The 24,801-nt window shown below is 38.7% G+C and overlaps 1 protein-coding gene across 2 annotated transcripts; it reads left to right on the forward strand.

Moving 5' to 3' along the window:
- Positions 1-4,966: 4,966 nt before the first annotated feature.
- Positions 4,967-22,711, forward strand: CYP51A1 (cytochrome P450 family 51 subfamily A member 1). 2 transcript variants are annotated; one of them, XM_007461896.1, is made up of 10 exons: positions 4,967-4,978; positions 8,743-8,841; positions 12,473-12,649; positions 13,872-13,998; positions 16,140-16,314; positions 17,224-17,343; positions 17,750-17,945; positions 19,309-19,404; positions 19,972-20,140; positions 22,348-22,711. In XM_007461896.1, exons 1-10 carry the CDS (start codon positions 4,967-4,969, stop codon positions 22,524-22,526), a joined length of 1,350 nt encoding a protein of 449 aa, XP_007461958.1. In that variant the 3' UTR covers positions 22,527-22,711. The 2 variants fall into 2 exon arrangements, with proteins under 2 accessions (XP_007461958.1, XP_007461957.1); XM_007461895.1 differs by lacking the exon at positions 4,967-4,978 and adding an exon at positions 6,262-6,623.
- The last annotated feature ends 2,090 nt before the right edge of the window (positions 22,712-24,801 follow it).

Raw genomic sequence — 24,801 nt, forward strand, 5'->3', positions numbered from 1 at the left:
GAAGGGCACAAGAGTGCACTTATCCTAGTATGACTTGTTATTTTCTGTATTTTTGATAATGGCCATTCTAATTGATATGAAGTGGTATATCACTGTGAACTTGATTTGCATTTACCCAATGATTAGCGATGTTGAGCATTTTTTTCACATGCTTATTGGCTATTTGTATATCTTCTTTGAAGAAGTGTCTATTTGAGTCCTTTGTTTATTTTTTAAATTGGATTTTTGGATAAAATTTGTATATTCAGGAGTATCTCTGAAATATTTTAGCCAGTACAATATATATATAAAATGTCACTAACATCTTCAATTAAAAACCCATTTCTAACAACTAGCATTTTATTCTATATTTACATATTATAATTTTACCAATGAAAACACATTTCTAACATTCACTATGCAAATTTGCAAAGCCTCTGGTATCTAGCTTTTAGTAGTTGCCTCTGATATGACCTTCCTGAGTCAAATTCTAGCTGACCATCCTGAGAGTTATATTCCATATTGTGGCAATTGCCCACACATATACTAACACATAATATCACACTGCTATATTAAAACATTTTTAATTTAAATTAAATCACATACACCATAGCAGAAAGCTCTATATCTGGTTCTGTGGCTATGGTGCTGACCTTTCTCTCCTTCACCTACCATGCCCAGTCACATTTACTATCTATTCTGTTCCTTGAACAAGCTAATTTGCCCATTCCTAACCCAGAGTCTTTGCATTTGCTGTTCCTTCTGCCTAGAACACTCTTCCTTTTGATTCTCTCATGGACTTATCCTTCTCAGTATCCAGGTCTCAGCTCAAATGTTACCTCCTTAATGAAGACTTCCCTGACCCCCAAATTAAAAGTAGCTCCTTTCTCCTGAGTCTTTCTTAATCAAACTGCCCTGCTTATCTTAAACTTAAGTTTATGTGTTTATTAGCTCCATGAGAAGAAAGACTTTTTATTTGCAACTTTGCACCCAGTACCAAGATGAGTGCTTTGGCATATGGTAAGAGCTCAATAAATACATATATTTTATATTCAAGTGAATGAATGAATGAATGAATGAATACCTAGAGTGTGACATGTGTTAGAACAGAGATAAAAAGAAAGCACTATGAGAACACAGAGCAGGAATACCTAAATCATAATGCCAGGACAGGCTGCCTGGGGTAGGTGAGAATTGTGCTGAAACAACTATCCTGATAAGAAGTAGATCAGTCAGCATGGGCTGCCATAACAAAATATCACAGATTGGGTGTAACAGTAGAAATTTATTTCTCACAGTTCTGGAGGCCGGGAAGTCCAAGATCAAGACGCTGGCTGATCTGGTTCCTGGTGAGAGCTCTCCTCCTAGCTTGCAGACAGCCGCCTTCCACCGTGTCCGCACATAATGGAGAGAGCAAGAAGATGACATATCTTCATCTTCTATTATGAGGACATCAGCCCTATCAGATTAGGGCCCCACCCTTATGATCTTATTTAACTATTATTACCTCCTCACAGGCCTCATCTCCAAACAGTCACAATGGGGGGATGGGGCTTCAACATAAGAATTTTGCGGACACATAAATATTCATTCCATAACAGAAGCTATATAAAGAAGGGCAGGCATTGTTAGGAGACATTCCTCCATTGGTCTCTCATGCTCCTACGCATTTTGCTGGGCATGCCAAGAATGAGGGCACTTCTGGGCGTGGTGCTAGGCCAGTGAAGTGAGGGCCTCACCCCAGCACAGACTTAGCTTCCTCAGGACTGAACACCTAGTGGCAGGTGAGGAAAGGGCAGAATTTCCTTCCTTTTTAAGACTGAAAAATATTCCATTGTATCTATATGCCACATTTTGCTTATCCATTAATCCACTGATGGACATTTGAGATGCTTCCATGTTTTAGTTATGGCGAATAATGCTGGTGTGAACAATGGGAAACGACTTCTTTCTGTGTAATCATGTATAGTGGCCATCTCTGCTAAGGGCAGGGAAATCTGTGTAAATTTAGCCAGAAATGTTTAAGAAATATCATTTAAGAAAATGTTTCTCTTCCATTGTCCCAGAGCTGAGAAATGTTTGTCCTTGGAGAGTGTGTGTGTGTGTGTGTGTGTTTGGTCCAGTAAGTTACCAGAAAACTACAGGAGGAATGAAGGTGTACATTTCATTTCTCACTGGTGTAGAGACTTGAGGGGCCTAGACTCGAGGTGCCAAATGGGATAGTTTTGCTTAACAGCCTCTTACTGAAAAACTTAGACTTAGGGAAATGTATTGGAGAACTGTGTCCTGTCTCCTGTAAATTGTGTCCTCCATCCTCTGCAGCGGGGATGGAGTTTGTGTGTGAGTTGGGCTGTGATTCCTAGGGTAGAACAAATCTCTGTGGGTATGGGTTAGAGTCCTCCTAAATGGAGATTTTTTTTTTACAGTAGGGATTAAAGAAAGCTCCTTCACAGAGTAGTAACAGAGAAGTAAATCTAAACACAACCAGATACTGTTCTGTGTCCATGAAGGGGACCCCCAGTCCCCATGAAATGTTTGTTTTGTTCTTTTCCTTTGATTCTAGAAATAGTCATATTTAAGCATCTGTTTTTGTTTTTTGGTGTTTTTTTTTGCGGTACGCAGGCCTCTCACTGTTGTGGCCTCTTCCGTTGCAGAGCACAGGCTCCAGACGCGCAGGCTCAGCAGCCATGGCTCACGGGCCCAGGTGCTCCGCGGAACGTGGGATCTTCCCGGACCGGGGCACGAACCCGTGTCCCCTGCATCGGCAAGCGTACTCTCAACCACTGCACCACCAGGGAAGCCCTAAGCATCTGGTTTTAGTTTTTCTCTTGGGTACTAAAATTTATTTTGTTACCTATAATCCTTCAATAAAGTTGTAAAGGTAAGGTCACATGTTGATAGTGTGGTTTTGGGTATTTTAAGGGGAATACCCTTTCTGTCAGAGAGTATCATCTTACTAAGGAATTACGGGAAAGTGAGCAGAGGCTCAAGGCCGAGCAAAGAGGCGAAAAGCTCTTTGGAAAAATGGCTGCAGTCTATACTGATTCAGGAGTCAATATAATCCTCCTCTCCCTCCCAAATATATAAGAGGAAGAATACAAAAAGGGAAGAAAACTTTTAAGAAATGATCCTAGCTTATTTTCAGTCAAGCATCTTATTATTTAAATAAACATTAAAAATATTTAAACAAAGAAACTCTGACTTTGATCACAGATGCTTTATCAATCACCCAGCATTTCAGTCCATTCTTAGATCACAATAAGGAACCAAGTTTAATTTCAATAATATTAAAGGAGTGGTCTGATGAGAAGTATGCGCAACATAAGAAAAAGCTGAATTACCATACTCAACTAATAAGATAATAGTAGGGTTGAATCCATGGTGAAGCAACAATCTCCCTTTTCATTTTATGATGTGCTTCTGAAACATCACCTTGGAAAACTCATATTAAAATAACAACAACAACAAAATAAATAAATAAAATAACAAAAACTATGGTTATACAATGGACCTAGCTTGAAGTTTTAATGAATAACAGGTTTTGATTTTAAATGATTTCATAGGAGGGTAGTACTGATGATATGCCACTGGCTCCACAGAGAACAAAAATTGAAAACGCCACATATCATACTCTAGGTCAGCAGTTTTCAAACTTCTTGGTCTCAGGACTCCTTCACAAACTTAAAAATTAAGAACTCTAAAGAACTTTTAAAAAAAGTGTGTTATATTTATAAATATTTATAGTAGTAAAAATTAAAGTGGAGAAATGAAAGTGTTTATTAATTTATTAAAAATAACAATCCCATGTTAATGCATTTTTATGAACACAGTTATATTTTCAAAAACAAAAAAGAGAGAGGTGGCATTGTTTTAGATTTTTGCAAATCTGTTTAATGCCTGGCTTAATGTAAGACAGCTGAATTCTCATGTGCTCTCAATCTACTGTGCTAACTATATTGTTTTGATTGAAGTACATTAAAATAACCTGGCTTCACACAGATGTAGAGCTGGAAAAGGGAGGAATATTTTAGTAACTTTTTCAGATAATTATATTCTTCACAAGTGGTAGTATCTTAAAAGTTAGTTGCATGTAGAGTCTGAAACTGTATCAATGAACTTTTTGTATTCTGTTATATGAAAATCTATTGGTCTAAGTTGTACTTTGAATGGATGTTTCACTCATGCATGATCTTGTAACATCACGCATTGTACCTCTGAATATACTGGCTCTTAATTATGCAAAGATTCAATATGCTGACACATTTTATTATACAAACTCCACTTGTTACTAAATTTTCTCTGTAGAAAAGTCTCAAGAATTGGTAAGTTGTCAAGTTCATAGTGGTAGATATGTTTTCTAAAATTCTTAATTTTTATTTGAAAGCTTTAATTTTATCATTGACAACAAATACTACCAGTGGTTTTCTTTTAAAGGAGAGGCTGACTTCGTTTTCAAAGAAAACATCTGTCAAATACCCAAATCTGAAGGATCAAAGTTTGTCACTTGTTCTTTCAAGCAAAAATGCCATTCTGTGAAAAAAGCAGCAAGTTAAAATACATGTACTCAATGGCTGACCTTTAAAAAAATTAATGCTTACAATTTCATCAAGGACCTTCTTAAGCGAAGCAGGCAATTTTTTTCTACTGCAAGTGCATGGCAGTGAAGAATGACTACTAGAGTTTGGTGCCACTTGCTATTGATTTGTGCTAAGGTCCCAGAAGTTTTATTTACTATTGATTTGACACCATCACTGCAAATTCCAGCAGTAAAAAAGCAAATAATGGTATTATTATAAAGGGCTTTTATTTTGCATACACCCCCTGGAGTCCTGGAGATCCCCAGAAGGCCATGAACCACACTTTGTGAACTGCTATGTATTAGAATAAATGCAGAATATAAAAACGATTAAAAGACACAATCCCTATTCTCAAGTTCATCTTGTAACAGAGGAAACCGACTGGAGACGACTGCAACACAGCTTTAGTGATGGAAGAAATGGCAGCCGTGTGGAGGACAGATCAAAGGCAAGCACGGAAGCAGAGACCAGGTAGCATACTACTGCAGTAATGCAGACAAGCAATGATGAGGGCCTGACCTAGGGCAGTGGCAAGAATGGAGAAACTTTTAAGGTGGTGGAATTACAGGACTCGGTGTCTGACTCGATGTGAGGCACAGCGGAGGAGGGCAGTTTGGTGGACAGTGGTGCCCTTCCTACAGAGGGCATTACAGGAGAAGGCTGGCAGCGAGGTGGGCGGAGATTTATGAGTTTAGTTTTGCATTAACTATGAGATGAGCATCAGCTCTCTAGGCAGAGGTGTCAGAACAGGTAATTGGCTATTAACTGCTCCTTCCCCGAAGGCCTCGCAGTTCTCATTCCCTTCTGTACCCTCAATGCCTAGCACAGTACCCAGCTCTTAAGGTCGACTGAATAAAGAAATGAATCTGGTCAGGGGCTCGTGACAGTCAGCTAACAGGAGGGTTCAATTTGGCAGTCATTTTATATACACGCTTCTTTGAAACCACGGGAGTGGATGAGATCAGGTTGACTGTAGCAGGAGGGTTGAACTCCCACTTCAAAATCTTTCTGGTCCTAAACGGTCAGAATAAGGGGCGTTCTTGGGAAATGTTGCCTCCAGTAGGTCACGACGGCCTATAACATACAAATTTAGCTTGTAAAACCTGTTTCTGGAGAAGGCAGAACACCCAACAACCAAGACTTGACACCTTTATGTCCGCACTTCAATACCTGTCAGACTGGTTTTACTTGGGGTGAGATGGGACTGACCTCGGCGTCCCAACCTTCTGTGGGTACACGGCGTCTTTCGCAATCTCCCTTTTCGCGAATATTTGAAACTGTCTCTCCGAATGGCCACGACGCGGACCTCGAACAGTTTCAGACGCTGTGCCTTCGCTCGCCCAGGCAGGGGGCGGTGCCCCATCCACCCGCCCCGCTGACGCGGCATAAGCCGAGATCACCTCAGCAGCACGCGGTGCAATCACAGAGCGCGCGCCGCCGCCCTGGATGTCGTTCTGAGATCCTTCCGCCCTTCCCATGGCGGCGCCGTGTCCTGGCGCCTCGCACCAAGGACATATATGCTCCGGTGTCCCGCGATTCTTAGAGGGTGATCTCCTCTTAAGCCCACGTACTCTTCTGTCTCTGTACCACCCGTGCCTTAGGTGCCGCCTTCTTCTTCATGTCCTCTCTCCCGGCTTAAGGAGACCTCGGCGTTGTGGAGGTCCTTTTTAAGGGGCGCGGCCAGATCCAGGCCCCGCCCCGTTCTGTGACGCACAGGGTGGTGCGCTAGGGAACCGGGAGTAGGGGGGTGGGGCTGGATTTAGTAGGGGACCTGCGGGCCGGGGTCGCCTCCTGTCGCGTGTGCCGGCTCTTCTCCCTCCGTCGATTCGGAGGAGCCGGGGCGACCTCGGCCTCCAGCGTCTCCGGTGAACTGACGCGGGGGTGGCGGCCGGGATGGTGGTGCTGGGCTTACTGCAAGCGGGCAGGTCGGTGCTGGGGCAGGCTATGGAGCAAGTGACAGGCGGCAACCTCCTATCCATGCTACTCATTGCCTGCGCCTTCACGCTCAGCCTGGTCTACCTGCTCCGCCTCGCCGTCGGCCACCTGGCCCCACTGCCACCTGGGGCGGTACGTGCACCCTCGGGGGTTCTGGAGGGGGACGATGCGACCAGGTCGACCGAAGGGCTAGCCGGGGTCTGGGACCGCGGTGGTGCTGGGCTGGGCAGTGGCGGCGGGCGCGCTGGGGGATGGGGTGGGGGAGGGTGGCAGCGGCACTGATGCTGGTGGCGCTGGCGGTCGAGACTGCCTTGACCAATCCAATCCAAGCTGGGCTTGCTGCTGGGCGCCCCAATGTCGGTCACGTTTCTGGTCGTGGCCGCGTTTCTGGTCCTGGCTGGGGTCGTGCTTGCCTCGATTGTGGTCATGGTGGCACTGGTGGCCCTAATGGCCACGGCCGGATCCGGTGGCTGCGGCCTTGGCTGTGGCGCTGAGCGTCCGGTTGGCTGTGCTGGCCGCCGCAGGGGGGGTTCGGGCCTGGTGGGGGCCCTGGTGGTGATGTTTTTGGCAGCTTCGGCCCTGCTGGCCGTCATCCTGGTGGCTACCCTTGTGTGGTTCAGTGTCCTGTGGGCTGTGTCATTACCCCTAATGGCGATTTACATCAGTATGAAAGGAGCTATGTTCAGTCTGGTAGAGTGAGAGTGACTGGAGTGTTGTAGGGACCTTCCTATTATGCTAATAAAATACCAGATCCTCTAACTTAGTGGCTTTACTGACCACTGGCTTCATGCTTCCCTAATACATTTGATGAAGGCATCCTTAGCCAGACAAACCAAGTAGCTTTTAAAACGACCCTTTTACTGACAATGGAATATACAAACTGTTGACCAAGTAGTTTTAAAAATTATTTTTGTTTGAACCATAACAGGCATGAGGCAGTTTGTTTCTTTTTTCGGCAGTTTTTTTTTTTCCCTACTTGTGGTATTTTTGAGGAAGTGTTATTTGTCTTTGGAAAGACAAAGGTAACTTTAGCGTTTTAAGATTGTTGCTGCTATTGTCCAAAAGAGTGAGTTTATAGAGCTCCTTACTATTTGAGACCACGAAAGATATGAGTATTATCCTTTTTTATCATTCCAAGTTTGATTTCCAGGAGACTTGATGTTGTAATCTGCAGGTCTCATTTTGGGGCATCTGAAGTACCTTTTACAATGTGTGCTAAAATGTTCCTGCTAAAACTGATCTACTCTCTGTGTAGAATCAATAGGTCTAGATCATTTGTTGAGAGAAGCATGAAATGCGTTCTGTTTACTGATCAGTGTAGCTTCTTAAACATTTCCCTTCTTTCCCTCACATTACTTTGTCTTTTTCCCTACCTTCTTTAGTCAAGATTTTGGGACTAAAATTGTGAGTGGTAGTAGAAATAAGTTGTGAAGAAACCATAGTTTGACTTTTCTGTTTTTTTCTACTAATGATTAGGATAGTTGCCTAGAGCCACTAATAATACTGGGCATATTCTAGAAAGTGTTCCGCGTTTATAATTGCAATGCCTTGGTGTTTGTCTAGTCGTTTATCTTATATTAGGTTTTGAGTTTCTGCTCTTTTTTTTTTTTTTTTTTTTTTTTTGCGGTACTCAGGCCTCTCACTGCTGTGGGCTCTCCCGTTGCGGAGCACAGGCTCCGGATGCGCAGGCCCAGCGGCCATGGCCCACGGGCCCAGCCGCTCCGCGGCATGTGGGATCTTCCCGGACCGGGCACGAACCCGAGTCCCCTGCATTGGCAGGTGGACTCTCAACCACTGAGCCACCAGGGAAGCCCTCTGATCTTTTTACTATGGCTATTCTGCTAAGGTATTTGCGGTATGTTTATTGTTAAGTTACTTTTGGTGCTTCATCTTTTGGTAACTTTTTGTTTTGTTTTGTTTTTGTTTTGTTTTTGTTTTTTTTTTGCGGTACGTGGGCCACTCACTGTTGTGGCCTCTCCCGTTGCGGAGCACAGGCTCCGGACACGCAGGCTCAGCGGCCATGGCTCACGGGCCCAGCTGCTCCGCGGCATGTGGCATCCTCCCGGACCGGGGCAAGAACCCGTGTCCCCTGCATCAGCAGACGGGCTCTCAACCACTGTGCCACCAGGGAAGCCCTTGGTAACTTTTTAATATTAAGGACAAGTTTCTTTTTTTTTCAGTCATGAAACTAAACTGAATGTTTTGTAATAGGAAATGTAAACTGGAAGGGTTTTTTTTTGTTTTCTTGTAGAAAAGTCCACCATACATTTTCTCTCCAGTTCCATTCCTTGGACATGCTATAGCATTTGGGAAAAGTCCAGTTGAATTCCTAGAAAATGCATATGAGAAGGTAAGTCTTCCAAATCATTAGAGGAAAAGAAATGAGTGCTTTTCCAATTTTCTTTTAAATGGCAGATCATTAAAAAAACGTGTAATCTTACGCTTATTCCCAGTATAGGAAACCGATAAAATTGGAGCTGCTCTGGTTTAAGAGCTGGAGGGGCCTTGGAGACCCTTTTATGTTCTTCCATGTCCTGGGATGATCTCTGAGGAAATCTAGTTCTGGCAACTATGGTTTAAAAACCACTGGCCTCAATTTTGTATTCACTGATCATAGTTAAAATTGATACTAACTGACCCTTCTTTTTCTTAACCATGCGTCTGTGGAATTTTCTAACCTGCTCTACGTGTCTTCTGTGACTTCACTTCCACTTGGGTGACCCACACAGCACTGTGGCCCCTCAAATCTTTGCCCCTCTCCTCCCCGATGGGAGTTTAGCCATTTGCTCCACAGTGCCGCTTTGGACTTGTCACTCTTACCTGTTTTACCTCCACAGTATTAATTTAGACACCCTAGTCTCAGAGCACAAATACTTGTCCTGGTTAGCCTCTCCAACTCCTTCCATTATAACCATTCTTTGACCTCATTAGATGGTCCAGTCCACTGTTCCACTTACTTTGTCCTGCTCCATCAGCCTTCTTTATGTTCCTTCTTTTTACACGTTGGGACCATGGTCTATCATTTCAGTTACACTCTCGCCAGTACCTTAAATTTCCTTGCCCCTGGCTGTTCGTTGTGCTTTACCTGGTAAAAATCCAACCTTGGAGGGAGCCTAATAGTCATTTTTCCTTCCTTGTACCAGATTAGGTCCTTCTCATTTTGTGATTGCCTACCTTGAATGAACTTTGAACACTGCTCAACAGTCCTATTATCTTTCTGTGGTTGGCTTACTTTCCCACTCAGCACAATGACTATTCAAACCTTCACTTTTTGAAACTTCTAAATCTTCCTACCTCTCTCTATTGAAGCAGATGACTTTGTCTCCTTTGTAAAGAGAAATTAAAAACCATCCAGTGGGAATTCCTTCACGTTCCCAATTTCAAACATACAAATCTACTTATAGCAATATATATAGAAAATAGTATTCTCTTTTCTTCCTATTACATTAATAATTCTGAAACACTTAACTTTGTGCAGTACTTAGTGCTTTATATATATTATCTCACTGAAGCTCCACAAAAATACTTTCAGGTATATCCATTTTATAGATGACAAAACTGAGAAACTGGTTATTTAATTTGTTCTTGGGCTCACTGCTAGCTAGTGACCAAGCCAGGATTAATATGTGGTCTGATATCCGAGTCTGTGCTTTTAATGATGATGTTGATACTACTAATAATAATAGAAACCACTTACATTATATTTACGATGGCCAATGCACTGTTTTCTTTTATGTATATATAATATATGATGACGATATATATATATATATATATATATGTATATATATCATGGTATATATATCAAAAAATATATGTATATACTTAATCTTGACAACAGTTCTGTGAAGTAGGCATTATTATTATTATTCCCATTTTATAGGTGAAGGAAACTGAAGCACAGCAATGTTAATTTCTCTGACTGTAGGACCAAGGTCACAGCTAATATGTGGAGGAGCTGGGATTTGAACCTAGGCAATCTGGCTCCAGAATCTTGTGCTCTAGCCCACTATATGCTGTCACCTTGATTTTATTACACTATTTTGCCTTCTATGGGAGATTAAACTCTCCATCCCTCTTTTGTCACAGGAACCTTCTGCTATTATTTCTTTTCTCTATAGTTGACTTCTCTCTCAACTAGATCTTTCCCATTTTCTCTGGAAAGTTCTCAAAGGTCACCCATTTAAAAAGACCAAAGCTTCTCTTGGCCACTCAGTCTCCTCTCATGTCCCTCCCCCTGCAGCGAGTTGTCTGTACTTAGTCCCTATTTCCACACATCCTATTTACTTACTTTTTAGTCCACTCTAGTCTGTCTTTTAGCCCCTTCACTAATGAGCTCCATGTCCTAATCCAGTGAACTTGATTTCTCAGCTCTATTTGTCAGTGATGACCACTCCCTCCTTAAATGTGGCTTCTCTCATTTTTTCTTCTACTTCTGTGACTACTTCTTCTCTGACTCATTTGTGGGCTCACGCCTGGCCATTTACTGTTGGGGTTCACTGAGGTTTGGTCCTTGGCCTTTATTCTTTCCTAGATGATCTTGTCTCTACCTGCAGCTTCACTTATTAGCCAGATATAGATAACACCCAAATTAATGTCTCTGGTTCAGGTCTCTTCTCTGATCTTCAGACCTGGATATCCACCTCCCACATGATTCTTTCTTAGTTGACCAAAGGCACCTGAAATCCAACATTTTTAAAGTCTGACCCTTGATTTTTCTCTCTCCAATCCTGGTTGTCCTATTTGCTTCTCTCACCATTGTTCTCCCAGTTTTGCAATGTGCCAGAGGCCTAGGAGTCATTCTTGATACTTCTCCATCCATCAAGCCCTTGCCAAGTCTGCAGGTTCTCTCTTCAAAATCCTTCTGTATCCATCTGCTTCTGATCTCCACTGCTTCTCCATTACCTTGTCCCAAGTATTCATCATCAGGTTCCTGTAACAGGCTCACTGGTCCTCTGGCTTTCCTTTAGCTCCTGTCCCTCTCTCCTCTCCATACAGGAGCCAGAGGGATCTTTCTTTTAAAATATGCACAGATTAGTCTCTTTCCCATGCAGTTTAAAATCTTCCATCACATTTCATTGCTTGCAAGGATAAAAATTCCCGACTATGGCTTACGAGGCTCTGTATGGTCTCGGCCCTACCAGACTCTGCCCTCATCTCATCCTTTCCCTCTCTTTCTCTCACCTTTAGGAACTTTGTGCATGCTCAGCCATCAGGCTAACTGCTACCATCCTTCAGGTCTCAGCTCAGGTGTCTTTTTCTCTTTGTAGTCTCCCTTTGATCATTCTCTCATCGCAGAGTTGCTTTCTGTTGTGTAGTACTTCTCACATTTGGAGTTTTACATTTGTTAATGTGATTATTTGATCAAGTTGTATCTTTTTCAATAGACTAAGTTTCATGAGTCACAGACAGTATTTTTGTTCATGATTGTATCCCCAGTGCCTACAGTCTGCAATAGTAATCCGAAAACTGCAAAGTATTTAACACTTAACTTGATTAACAAAAAATTAAAAATGAAATCATTCAGTGTTGGTGAGTTAGTGGTAACATTGATAACTAAATAAACCTCTGGTGTCTTCATATAGCAAGTGCTGTAGGAAAGGTCATATCCTTTGGCTACTCCTGTAAATTTATCTTTAACCAAAGGGGAAAAAATCTATATTCTCAGAGATATTCATTATATAATTATCTATAATAAGTAAAAAATGGACACATCAACCATAGTGAAAGAACAGTTAACGTGATGTCTGTGTAAAAGATAGAAAATATTTTCAACATAAATAGTGAAAAAAGCAGAGTAGAAAGTTTTATTTATATTTTATTTGCAACGGAATGAATATCATTTGGACAAGGACTGGGGGAAGAATTGTATTAAGGTTTATGAATGTTTTAATTTTCAGCAATGTATTGTTATTTAAGATGAATGTCTTAGCACTGCGGATTTTTTGGTAACATCACTATGGGTACTTTTCTCACTTTAGTATGGACCTGTATTTAGTTTTACCATGGTGGGCAAGACATTTACCTACCTTCTGGGGAGTGATGCTGCTGCACTGCTTTTTAATAGTAAAAATGAAGACTTGAATGCAGAAGATGTCTACAGTCGTCTGACAACACCTGTGTTTGGGAAGGGAGTTGCCTATGATGTGCCTAATCCAGTAGGTGACACTGTTATCTTGAAGAAAGACAAATCTATACTATAATATTTATAGCTAGTAGTATAAATTATATATCTAAAGTATAGAAGCAATTTATTCTTTGACTCAAAAATCTGAAGAATCATGAGACAGTTAAAAGAAGGAAAACCATGGGTAGCTGACAAAGAATGGGTATTTTGTCTTATAGTTGCTGGCATGGACTAAGCAATTTTAAAGGGCTTCCTGTACAAAGAAATAGAATCACTGAGAACTTAGCGTATTAGGATTTGATTTGAGCGAGTAAGAAGAAAAATCCCATTATTTCATCAGGAGGGCCTCCTACCTTCCTACTCCCACCTGAAATTTTAGCATAAGAGCTTTTTTGAGCTAGAGATTGTTGGCTTTAGAAGTTTGTGTGATTTCTTTCCTCCTCCAAACTCAAATATTAAAGTGCTGCAATTTGATGTAAAATGCAAATCAGATAATTAGCCCAATTACTAGGTGTGGGCTCTGGCTGTGAACATACCATGCATTACCCAATACCCTAGTATAGCAGGTAAGAATTGACATTGAGTGTTGCTTCTGGGGATTGAGGAGGTGTGGGCGAATGAATAGCTGTCCTCAAGACCAAAAGCAAGAGCCTTGGGCAATCCCCCTGGTTGGATACATGTATTCATTTCCCACACAGCTTATCAGATTCTTAAAATAGAACTGCCCCAAAGGGCTAAAACCATTCTTTGTTTTAGTGTGAATTTATTCCGACTGTATTACATTCTAATTAAACTTTTGGAAGATAGCATAAGTGAGGAATGGTATTTGTTTGGGAATAGATGGGAGAATATGTGAAGGAGGATAAAAATATTAGCAAAGCGTAATGGACTTTTGGGAGATTGTGTTGGCATCTGGATTGGGTTGGAAGACTAGAATATAACAGAATAGGACTAGTGAGCCATGGAGTCAGGAGTGGGGAAAGTGTGTATCTATAGAAAGGAAGGCAGGAAGTGGGATTCCTAATTTATCATTTGTCTTGGGCCTGCGTAGCAAGTGTCTTCTACGTGTTACTTCAGATATATGCATAGATACTTTAAATTTCCCATATCTGGTGTGTAGTTAAGAAAATTATTTTTATTTTTATTTTCAATTTTTCAGAATATTGTTTTCTTTGAGTGTTAAAGAGTTATAATAACCCAAATGAATCTTTTAATGAATGTTGTAATTCTTGTGTACCCTTAATATTTTGAAGGTTTTCTTGGAGCAGAAGAAAATGTTAAAAAGTGGTCTTAACATAGCCCACTTTAGACAGCATGTTTCTATAATTGAAAAAGAAACAAAGGAGTACTTTCAAAGTTGGGGAGAAAGTGGAGAAAAAAGTAAGCAAAATGTTTTGGTTTTGCATTTGTCCAAATATGGCTACTTTTCTGTGACTAGAAATCTTAAGAGTGCGTGTGGTGCTGCCCTGGTGGCACAGTGGTTGAGAGTCCACCTGCCGATGCAGGGGACGCGGGTTCTTGCCCCGGTCCGGGAGGATGCCACATGCCGCAGAGCAGCTGGGCCTGTGAGCCATGGCCGCTGAGCCTGCGCGTCCGGAGCCTGTGCTCCACAATGGGAAAGGCTGCAACAGTGAGAGGCCCGCGTACCGCAAAAAAAAAAAAGTGAAGAGTGTGTGTGTGTGTGTGTGTGTGTGTGTGTGTAAAAAGCAAACTACACCATATGTAAAACCACCTTAGATTTAATGAAATGAACATGTTATGATTACCGTGGAGTTAAAAGACCCGAGAGGAAGTGATTACACTAAGTCCCCTACATACGAACCTTCAAGTTGCGAATTTTCAAAGATGCGATTGTGCGCCATATGCCAACTGTTGTACTGTACTACTGTACTTTTCAAGGTACTGTACTGTAAGATTAAAAATGTTTTATTTTTTGTGTTTGTTTTTTATGTATTATATGTGTGAAAAGTATTATAAACCTATTACAGTACAGTACTATATAGTGGATTGTGTTAGTTGGGTACCTAGGCTAATTTTGTTGGACTTACGGACAAATTGGACTAACGAATACACCCTTGGAACAGAAGTTGTTTGTATGTAGGGGACTTACTGTATTGCTGCTCATTTAGCAAAACCTTAAAATGGGTTAATTAATGTGTGTATTATTTAGCTCATTTATGTGAGTAATATAAAAATGATTCATAATTGAATTTTGAAATAAACTGTATGTAAAACTTACATTCAAGGTCATTTTAATATAATAAATAAAATAAAAAATTTTGAACTCCCAATGGGCAAGTAGAAGTCTAAATCACTTAATTATATATGTATTATGTTATTTTTCTCCTATTGTATGGGAATGATTTATTCCAAGAAAAAAGTAAATTTAAATACATAAGCTTACTGTACCACCAAAAGTGTGAATTTAGCTGTTCCCAATAGAAATCTTTAAAAAAATGTATGTTTTCTCACATTATATAGGGAGTATATTGAATGTAACTTAAAATTCTTTGGATTCTGTGAATCCAGTTTTTATATTGGACTGCAGTAATTGTTGCCTTCAGAGACAATTGTCATACTCATAGCAGGAAGCAACATCTGCCTACAGGGCAGTAAGACCTCTGTGTAGGTCACCACATTCTGGGTCTGGTCTTCAGCTTCTATAAAAGGTCCAGAACCTGGTTTTATTTAATATACCTAAAGTTCATGGGACATATTTCCTATTCTACAAGAAGCTGATGCATGAATTAGAGCTCCAACTGAATAAATACAAGTGAGATATAATTATGGTACCAAGAACCCCAGAATATTTGCTGAACTTCTCTTTTTTGGCAATCTAATTGGAAAGCCAAATGATAACTGGAAGTTCGTTTGGTGAACATGGAATTAAAGAACAGGATATTGATTGGATAATTGTTATGACTTTTAAAGTGTCACCCAGATGTGCTTGCCTGATGCATCTGTCTCTAATGTTTGGATATACAAGTTGGTGGTTACAGTTTTCTTTTATGTATGGTCAAGACCAGTTTTTTTCTGACCTTTGAGTTTCTCACTTCTCAGTTTTTTTCCCACTTTTGACCTGGGGAATAATCCATTCTTCAGTCTTTGGACTGCTATTCCTTGGAAAGCACCTTATTATTGTCCCCATATGCACTAAATAACCTTTTTACTGCCTTTATTATACTGTGATCTGGAACTCAGATAACCACATTCATTTTTATCTTCATTTTATCTTTTCAAGATGAAGGGCTCATGAGTATGAGTGAGGTTTTAGATACCTTTGTGGCATCTATTTTGGCTGTCCAGAGAGGTGGGGTGCCTCCCATCATTTATTTTCTTGCCTCTCTTTGTTGTAGCCACATATTTATAGGCTTTTTTTGATGGTATGAATAGGATCTTGTTGGTTCCTGAGTTAAGTTTTTATTCTCATTTCCTTCACAGTACTTTTATATCTCTAAGAAAACAGAACATTGCAAAAGAATTTTTGGCAAAAGTAATGGGAATGATCTTTTCCCCTCTAGATTTGTTTGAAGCTCTTTCTGAGCTCATAATTTTAACAGCTAGCCATTGTTTACATGGAAAGGAAATCAGAAGTCAACTCAATGAGAAGGTGGCACAACTGTATGCAGATTTGGATGGAGGTTTTAGCCACGCAGCCTGGCTCTTGCCAGGCTGGCTCCCTTTGCCTAGTTTCAGGTATGGATAAAGAAACGATACTTGGTCATTTCACTTTGTTTAATTACTGTAGTGTTGGTTTGCTTTGTATTAACAAAGATAAAAATTAAATATAAAACCAACAAATTGGGGGAGATTATGAGCCTCCATTCTTCTGTAAGCATTCGATATTTCTTTACACAGCTTATTTAAGGTAAGTTTCAGTTAATTAGAAAGGTAATTTGTTGTCTATCTGTTCTGCTATTTTAAAACCTACTTATCTCACATATTCCTTGTACTCAGGAGGGTTTCTCAACTCTACCTAAAAGTGATACAGCCCTTCTAAGCACTTGTTTGAAAGTATTTAACTAATTTGTAGTATATTGTGAAGTTTGTTTTGAAGTATTAGTACCTTCCTTTAATTTTCTCTGTCTCCTTGACAGCTCTATTGTTATCTCCTTAAGGGATGTTTGTGATACAGAGAAACATTGCTCATAGGACTTGACGAGTAGCTTAGTGTGTTGCATATTAGTAGTCTCTCTGTGCCTTTGTTGATTCATTTCTGTTCAGGTGAAAAATGGGGATTTATTCTAATGCTAAATCCTGCATAAGAACCAGAGTGACTCTGTCTGCTTCAAGAATTAATTTGGTTAAAATTGGAATTTCATATTAATGTAAAAGAGTATTCTGCTTTCTCTTAAACTGGAAAATGGTTATAACGGATTAATCATTTGAGTCTTATTTTAGACCTTTAGTTAGAACACAGGTAGTGTGTAAAGAATCAAGGATATGTATGTTAAAACACATCTCCTGCCCTTAAGGACCTTAGAAATCCCTAACAATATAAGATTTTCATGGCTTCTTTTTTTCCTCTTGGTTCTGAGTTTTGTCAGTTTGATGCCTGAAAGTATTACCTTATTTTTTAAAGTCATTTTCATGTTTGAATTACAGACGCAGGGACAGAGCTCATCGAGAGATCAAGAATATTTTCTATAAGGCAATCCAGAAACGCAGAGAATCAGGAGAAAAAATTGATGACATTCTCCAAACTTTACTAGATTCTACTTACAAGTAAGAGCTCTTCAGATCACATATTAAACTGAAGCAGGAAATTTTTTACACATTAAAACATAGTTAAATAATATGTACATTTAAAAAGTAATAATGCTGGCAAAATTAGTAGCTATGACCTTTGAACTTTTTAAATGGATGAAACATAAATTACTGGGATCCTGTGCCTTATTGGAATCCCAGTACTGTGCATGGTGAAAAGTTTGCTAGTAAACCTCAATGAAGTCTTTTGTAACCAGTATCATATTTTCTATTGGTCTCTTTTCCCTAAAGGAAAAAAAAAAATTCTGACTTGTGATGGGCAAATGCAAGAGAAAAATTAATTCATTTTGACCCTTTATATAAAGGTTGAGACATGAAATGTGTCTGCCAAATGTTAAATTTGTGTATGCGGTCCATTCTTTAGGGATGGGCATCCTTTGACAGATGATGAAGTAGCAGGCATGCTTATTGGACTGCTCTTGGCGGGGCAGCATACATCCTCAACTACCAGCGCCTGGATGGGCTTCTTTTTGGCCAGAGACAAAACACTTCAAGAAAAATGTTACTTAGAACAGAAAACAGTCTGTGGAGAGAAACTGCCTCCCTTAACTTATGACCAGGTTTGTTGGATTTTCAGTTTCATTGCTGCCTCTGACACTGAGTATGTGTGGCTAATTTTTAAAGGGGACAATTTGGGATTTTCTATATACTATAGATTAAATTGATTAGATTCTTTATTTTTAGAAAATTCCCCATAGTCTTCCCTGAAATGTCCTAATGCTGGATCCAGTTTCCTAGTATTCTTTTGAGGATTTTTGCATCTATATTCATAAAGGATAGTGGTCTGTAGTTTTATTGTTATGTCTTTGACAGGTTTTGGTATCAGAGTATTACTGGTCTCAGAGAATGCGTTTGGAAGCATTTTCTCCTCTTTTACTTTTTGGAAGACTTTGTGAAGAATTGGTGTTCTTTCTTTCTTACGTGTCTGGTAGAATTCACCAGTGAAGCCATCTATGTCTGTGCTTTCTTTGTGGGAAGTTTTTTGATTACCAATTCAATGTCTTCACTTGTTACAGGTCTATTCATATGTTCTGTTTCTTTTTAAGTCAGTTTTGGCAGTTTGTGTCTTTCTAGGAATTTGTCTATTTCATCTAGGTTGCCTAATTTGTTAGCATACAATTGTTAAAGTATTCTCTTAGCATCCTTTTTATTTCTATTAGGTCAATAGTGATGTCTCTTCTTTCATTCCTGATCTTAGTAACTTTTAAAGTGATAGCTTAATTGATACATAATTCAGATACTATAAAATCTACCCACTTAAAGTATACAATTCACTGGTTTTTAAAATATATTCAGAATTGTGAAACCATCATCACAATTTCATTTTAGAGTATTTACATCACTTCCAAAAGAGAGCCAGTACCCATTAGCAGTCATGCTTCATTTCCCCTGCCCCTGGCAACCACTAATCTACTTTTTGTCTCTGTGGATTTGCCTATTCTGGACATTTCATATGAATGGAATCATACAATATGTGGTCTTTTGTGACTGGCTTCTTTCACTTAGCATGTTTTCAAGGTTAATCCATGTTGTAGCATGTATCAGTACTTCAATCTGTTTTATTGCCAAGTAATATTCCATCGTATGGCTGTACCACATTTATTTATCTCTTTATCAGTTGATCGACATTTGGGTTGTTTCCACCCTCTGGCTACCGTGAATAACACTGCTCTAAACATTTGTGTATAGGTTTCGAAAAAGCTGACATTGATGATTTTTGCTAATGTTTTCATTTCTTAGATGAGTGAATTTTTGAAGGTCCTTACCATGCCATTCTTCAGAGTGATCTGTTATCTTGCCTTCTTTTTCTTTACTGACCATGGACAAAAATAAGACAGGATATTCCCAGTTACCCTGAACTTGTTTGTCCTGTTGAAGTATGTTAAATATTTGTAAAACTCGAGAAATTTTTTCTCTTTTTAGGTCAAGGACCTAAATTTTCTTGATCGCTGCATAAAAGAAACATTAAGACTTAGACCTCCTATAATGACCATGATGAGAATGGCCAAAACTCCTCAGGTGAGTCTCCTGGCTAGATCTTTTCCTCTGTGCCCCCAGTTGTTATTTATCAAGAAGAAATATCATAATATCAAAGAGAATTTTTTAAATTAAAAAAGTAGAATAATCACTTCTACATAATTTTCAGTTTTACATATTTTAAATGTATAAATATTTTTACATAATTGCACAGTATACATGCTCATCTGTTCTCTCTACATTTTAATTTCACAATTAGGGGTTTTTAAAATGGAAGTATATTTTTTTCTTGGTATTTAAAATAACGTGTTGTTGTAAAAAATTGTAACAGTGTGGAAGTGTGTAAATTGGATTGTGAAAGGCTCCTTGAAATCCCATTCCTACCCCCAAGGCATTATCACTTTTTAAAATTTGTGTATATACTTCCAGCCCAATGTGTGTTATTTGGAAATCATCTTGAGTTAAAATAATTTTTAACTGGCCTATCATGTAGCCAGTTTAAAAATATATGTATATTTCATGTATATTAATGCTTTGTTACACAATGGTCTGATTATTTGTTAGAATATTTTTAAATTATCTAGTGAAATGTGTTGCTTTCAATTTTAGACTGTGGCAGGGTATACCATTCCTCCAGGACATCAGGTGTGTGTTTCTCCCACTGTCAATCAAAGACTTAAAGACTCATGGGTAGAACGTCTGGACTTTAATCCTGATCGCTACTTACAGGACAATCCAGCATCAGGAGAGAAGTTTGCTTATGTGCCATTTGGAGCTGGTAAGATGATTACATTTGACACTTGAAATGTTTGTTCTGATAACATATTTGTGCCTGTCAGAATAATCCATGTGAATTTTATTTACAAATATCTTTCCCTTTCCTCATAGGGACATTCCTGCAAACATCTGTAGGAGTGTAATCTTTGCAGGTTGGAAAAAATATTTCATTTGTACTAAAGGAAATAGTTCTGTGAATCCTTACAATGTTCTATTACCTTCTAACCTATCTAGTTTTATAAGTTCTAATCTTTATAGTTCACCCTGTTTTCCCTTATCATAGTATTTAAAGCTCTTTGTGAATTCTGTTTTAAAGAACCATTGGAGTTAGCACACCATTTGGGCCATTATTTCAGGCTAAACATGATGAGACAATCAGCATTTCAGAAAAGAGTAATGGCACGGAAGCTCTTCTGGATTGTTAGTAAACTTTTTGGTTCTCTGCCTATATATCCTGATGATAAGATGGTCTTTAAATTTGGGCAGGTTGTGCATAGGTAGACAAACTTCTGCATTTCAATTAAGATCCTAAAATAACACAGGCAGACTCTCGTTCCTCCAATAATTTCTCCATTCACTGGTACAGATTAAACTATATTCTATGAATTATTTGTTTTTCCAAAGAGATCATTTAAGTGATATGACATTTTTGTCATTGGTCACAACTTTTCCATACATAAACGAGTATAAAGTCCTTTGGGAACTTCAGATATTAGTAACTATTTAGTGAAGAAATTCAATAACGGTATATGATATAAATATCAATAAGAGTCATAGATTGTTCAAGTAGTTGGAAGGGGCATTAGTTCTCCAGCCCAAATTCTGCCCCATTTCTAAACTGACAATTATCTGGCTTTTATCTGGGGTTAGTGCACACCCCATTGGTTAACAGCTTAGTCCCACAAGACTGTCCCTCACCACTTTAGATGCCAATTACAAGTCCAGGTTGGCACCTGTTTTTCTGACCAACTGGCTATAAATTCGAGGTTCTCTAGATCCCCTCCTTGAGGTTCCATAATTTGTTAGAATGGCTCACAGAACTTAGAAAACTTTATTTACTAGACTACTGGTTTACTATAAAAGTATATAACTCAGGAATAGCGTGACTGAAGAGAAGCATAGAGCAAAGTAGAAGGGGTACACAGCTGCCAAGCCCTCTGTGGGTATGCCACCCTCCCAGCACCTCCACGTGTTTACTATCCTCGAAGCTCTCTGAACACTGTCCCCTGTCCTGTCCCTTCCCTGTACTTCTGTAGGGATTTTGTGGAGGCTTCATTACATAGGCATGATTGATTAAATCGCTGGTCATTGGAGATTAATTCAACCTCCAGACCCTCTCTCTCCTGGAAGCTGGGGGGTATTGCTGAAAGTTCCAACCCTCTAATCACGTGGTTGGTTCCCCTGGCAGTCACCTCATTAGCAAACTCAACTGTGGTTGAAAGGGGCTTGTTACGAATAACAAAAGGCTCTTTTCCTCTTTGACCTTTATTGCTCTTTTCACTTAAGAAATTCCACAGGTTTGAGGAGCTCTGTGCCAAGATGGAAGACTAAATACGTATTTCTTATTGCAAACCACGTTATCACAGTTGCCATACCTTAGTATTAAAGTCAGATTTGAAGTCAGTTTTAAGGCCTGCAACTTGGTTCGTCTTGTTAAGGATCGCTTTGGATAGCTTAGTCCTTTGCATTTCTGTATGCATTTTATAATCAGCTTGTCAGTTTTTACACGTATATGACCTTTTAAATTTTGATGTGTTGCTATTTTTGGTTTATTAAATTTCTTTTTCTTCCATTATCATTTGTAATGACATTTAAAGTTTTGATTGGAAGGTTCATATTAACTTTTGACTATGGCTCTCTTGGGACAGAAGTTAAGAATATTCTAGTATATTTCCAAACTAGATTATCATCGTATGTTTCATACCTTACTTATTTTTAACCTAGATAGATGTTAGGTTTCAAATAAACAACTGGAAAAATGATTGTATAATTACCCATGTGCTGTTTCCCCTAATAACGGACATTAAAAATCTCTTGGGATTTTTATTAGTTACTTACATTCTTTTGAAAAGAATATGTCATCTTTTTACTATATATCTGTATATCTGCTATTCACCTTAACTGTAGATAAACAAATTTTATCACTCCAGGCTCAAAGACATGAGAAAGAATTTCAGCCGACTGTTATGGAACTGTTTTCTCTTACAGGGCGTCATCGTTGTATTGGGGAGAATTTTGCTTATGTTCAAATCAAGACAATTTGGTCCACTATGCTTCGTTTATATGAATTTGATCTCATTGATGGATATTTTCCCACTGTAAATTATACAACAATGATTCACACCCCTGAAAATCCAGTTATCCGATACAAACGAAGATCAAAATGAAAAAGGCAGCAAGGAACTAAAATGTGAAACATCACTGTAAACTGCAAAAGCATTGAAGAGAATGAAGTTTACAAAACAACTCCCAGTGTACTTTTTTTTGAGTGTGTAATTTTAAAAGACAGCCAGCTTAACTTATGGTTTTTATATTTTAACTGAATGATTCCATCAAATCCAATGGCATTTCAGAAATTTCCCAATAGTTTTATGATGGATAAAGGAAAACTGTAAGTTTCTATATAGTTGGTTTCCTTTCCTTTAAGGAAATCAGGCTTATTAGTTTGGGGGGGATCTTTGGTAATAGTAATAGGCAGATTCTAAGTAACACAATTTCCAGGTATTAATTTTAAGAGCATACATAGCTCTTGGCAAGTAAGTTCAGAGTGTTCAACTCTTGTACTAGATCTGCAAGTATAAAAGCCCAGTGAAATACTTGGAAGCCTTAGATTTGTTGGGCAATGTATGTATGTATGTATGTGTAAGGATGGGTGGGTAGGGAATAAACTCCCCTTTAAAGCCTTGGATAAAAGAGAATCCTGTTGTTTTGGTATGATGATATTTAGCAATGATGGAGCTATACTGTAGGAAAATATATTTGAAATAACTGGAAGCACTGTCTGTAGGAAATTGAGATCTATGACAATGACTAATTGTTTTTACTAAAAAATAATTAATATGAAAGACTGCTTGTGTAACTTGATCTAATTACTAAATATTACATATTTATCTGTTTGATAAATTTGTATCTGGTTCCACATAGTTGCATCTGTGTGGAAGTCCAAAATAAAGTCCTTGAGGGATAAGTTTTGTTCTCTTTGGCTCAAGGTGGTTCCTGCTTCCTCTCCAGAATCTAATTAGGGATGTTTGTTACCAGTTCTGTTAGTTTAGGTTAACAGGCTTTTTATTTTTTTTTTTAATACAAAATCTGAGATCAGGGAATCTGGCTTTAAGATAAGGGTAATATGAAGCAGGGGTCTTGGGAGTGTATCACTTGTCAAATTCTGTGAAGCCTGAGTTCAAGAATCAACTCAAATTATAACTGGAGACGTAACTATATGATACCTGTAATTTAACCACATACTTTGTTATTACTAGATGAGGTAAACATACTTTCCCTTAAGTGTATTACAGTTCTGTTTAAAAGGCTGGAGGACTCATGTTAAACTCTATTTGTGAAGCTAAAATCTGTGTTGTTGAGTTTTTCACATTAAAATTATCTTTGAGAGTACAGTCTGCATACACAAATTGTAAAGTGTGTGGTTCAATGAGTGGAATTTAGGAATCTAGGAACTTGGATGGGAAAAAAGTTCCATCTTTATTTGTACTTATTTCAAACTGTAATTTAATATTTTCTTTATTTATGAATTTAGTCAACAAACCACACTAGTATTAGCAGTACTCATGATTTTGCAAACAGAAATCACAGATACTTTTCATATCCCATTATAGATGTTGCAGATCTCTTGAAATATCTTTAACTTTGATCACTACTTTGACATTACGGTATTATAGTTATTAGATCTGCTAGATCTTATTTCTTTACTCATCACAAAAATTTTTTAAAGTTTGACTATTTCTGTATACTTGGTTTCCTTTGCAATCCTGTATATTTTATGTCTTTAAAAGCATTATTCTGAGAAGGGATCCATAGTTTCACAAGATTGCGAGAGAGGTTCATGGCACACAAAAAAGTGAAAACTCTGGTAAGGCTGGTCCATGTTTAGTGAATAGTTTTAAGAAGACTTAAAACGATTTAGTTTTTAACCACAGACCAATTATTGAGAAGCATTAAAAAATCTGACTGCAGAGGCCTAATGTCATAAGGACGGTGATGGTCAAATGATGGGAGTGAAATAATAAGATTGATCAGAGCACTTGTTTATCTGCTCTTTTCTCCATTCTCTCTTAAGAGTAGAATTGCCTTGAATGGAAAGCTATGTTTAGCTAAAAAAGGTTTTACCCACAACCTCCCCTCTTCAACTAACTGTTTTAGAATACATTTGTAACTTCTAGAACTCCTTATTGGAACCCAGCTGCTAATATGGAAAATTTAGGTAATTTGAAATTTCCAAGAGTGTAGATTGCCTGTTTGTTGGTGTAAATCATAGACTATCTAATGGTAAGATAAAATCCTCTGGAAATAAATATCAAATACTACTCTTCTTGCTATTTTAGTGATGGCCATGTTATCAGGAGGACTCTAGTTAAGAAATAACATTGAGATCTATATTATCTCTGTGAAAGCGTCTCACTCTGAATTTGGATTGGACAGCAGGAA

Source organism: Lipotes vexillifer, unplaced genomic scaffold, assembly GCF_000442215.2.
Source record: "Lipotes vexillifer unplaced genomic scaffold, Lipotes_vexillifer_v1.1 scaffold663, whole genome shotgun sequence".
Classification (NCBI taxonomy): Eukaryota; Metazoa; Chordata; class Mammalia; order Artiodactyla; family Lipotidae; genus Lipotes; species Lipotes vexillifer.

Excerpts from the sequence above, each read along its gene's own strand:
- CYP51A1 (XM_007461895.1), top strand. The coding sequence starts at position 6,450 with ATGGTGGTGCTGGGCTTACTGCAAGCGGGCAGGTCGGTGCTGGGGCAG. Across the intron at positions 19,405-19,971 it reads GAATGGCCAAAACTCCTCAG|ACTGTGGCAGGGTATACCAT; the intron begins GTGAGTCTCCTG and ends TTTCAATTTTAG. Across the intron at positions 20,141-22,347 it reads TTATGTGCCATTTGGAGCTG|GGCGTCATCGTTGTATTGGG; the intron begins GTAAGATGATTA and ends TTTCTCTTACAG.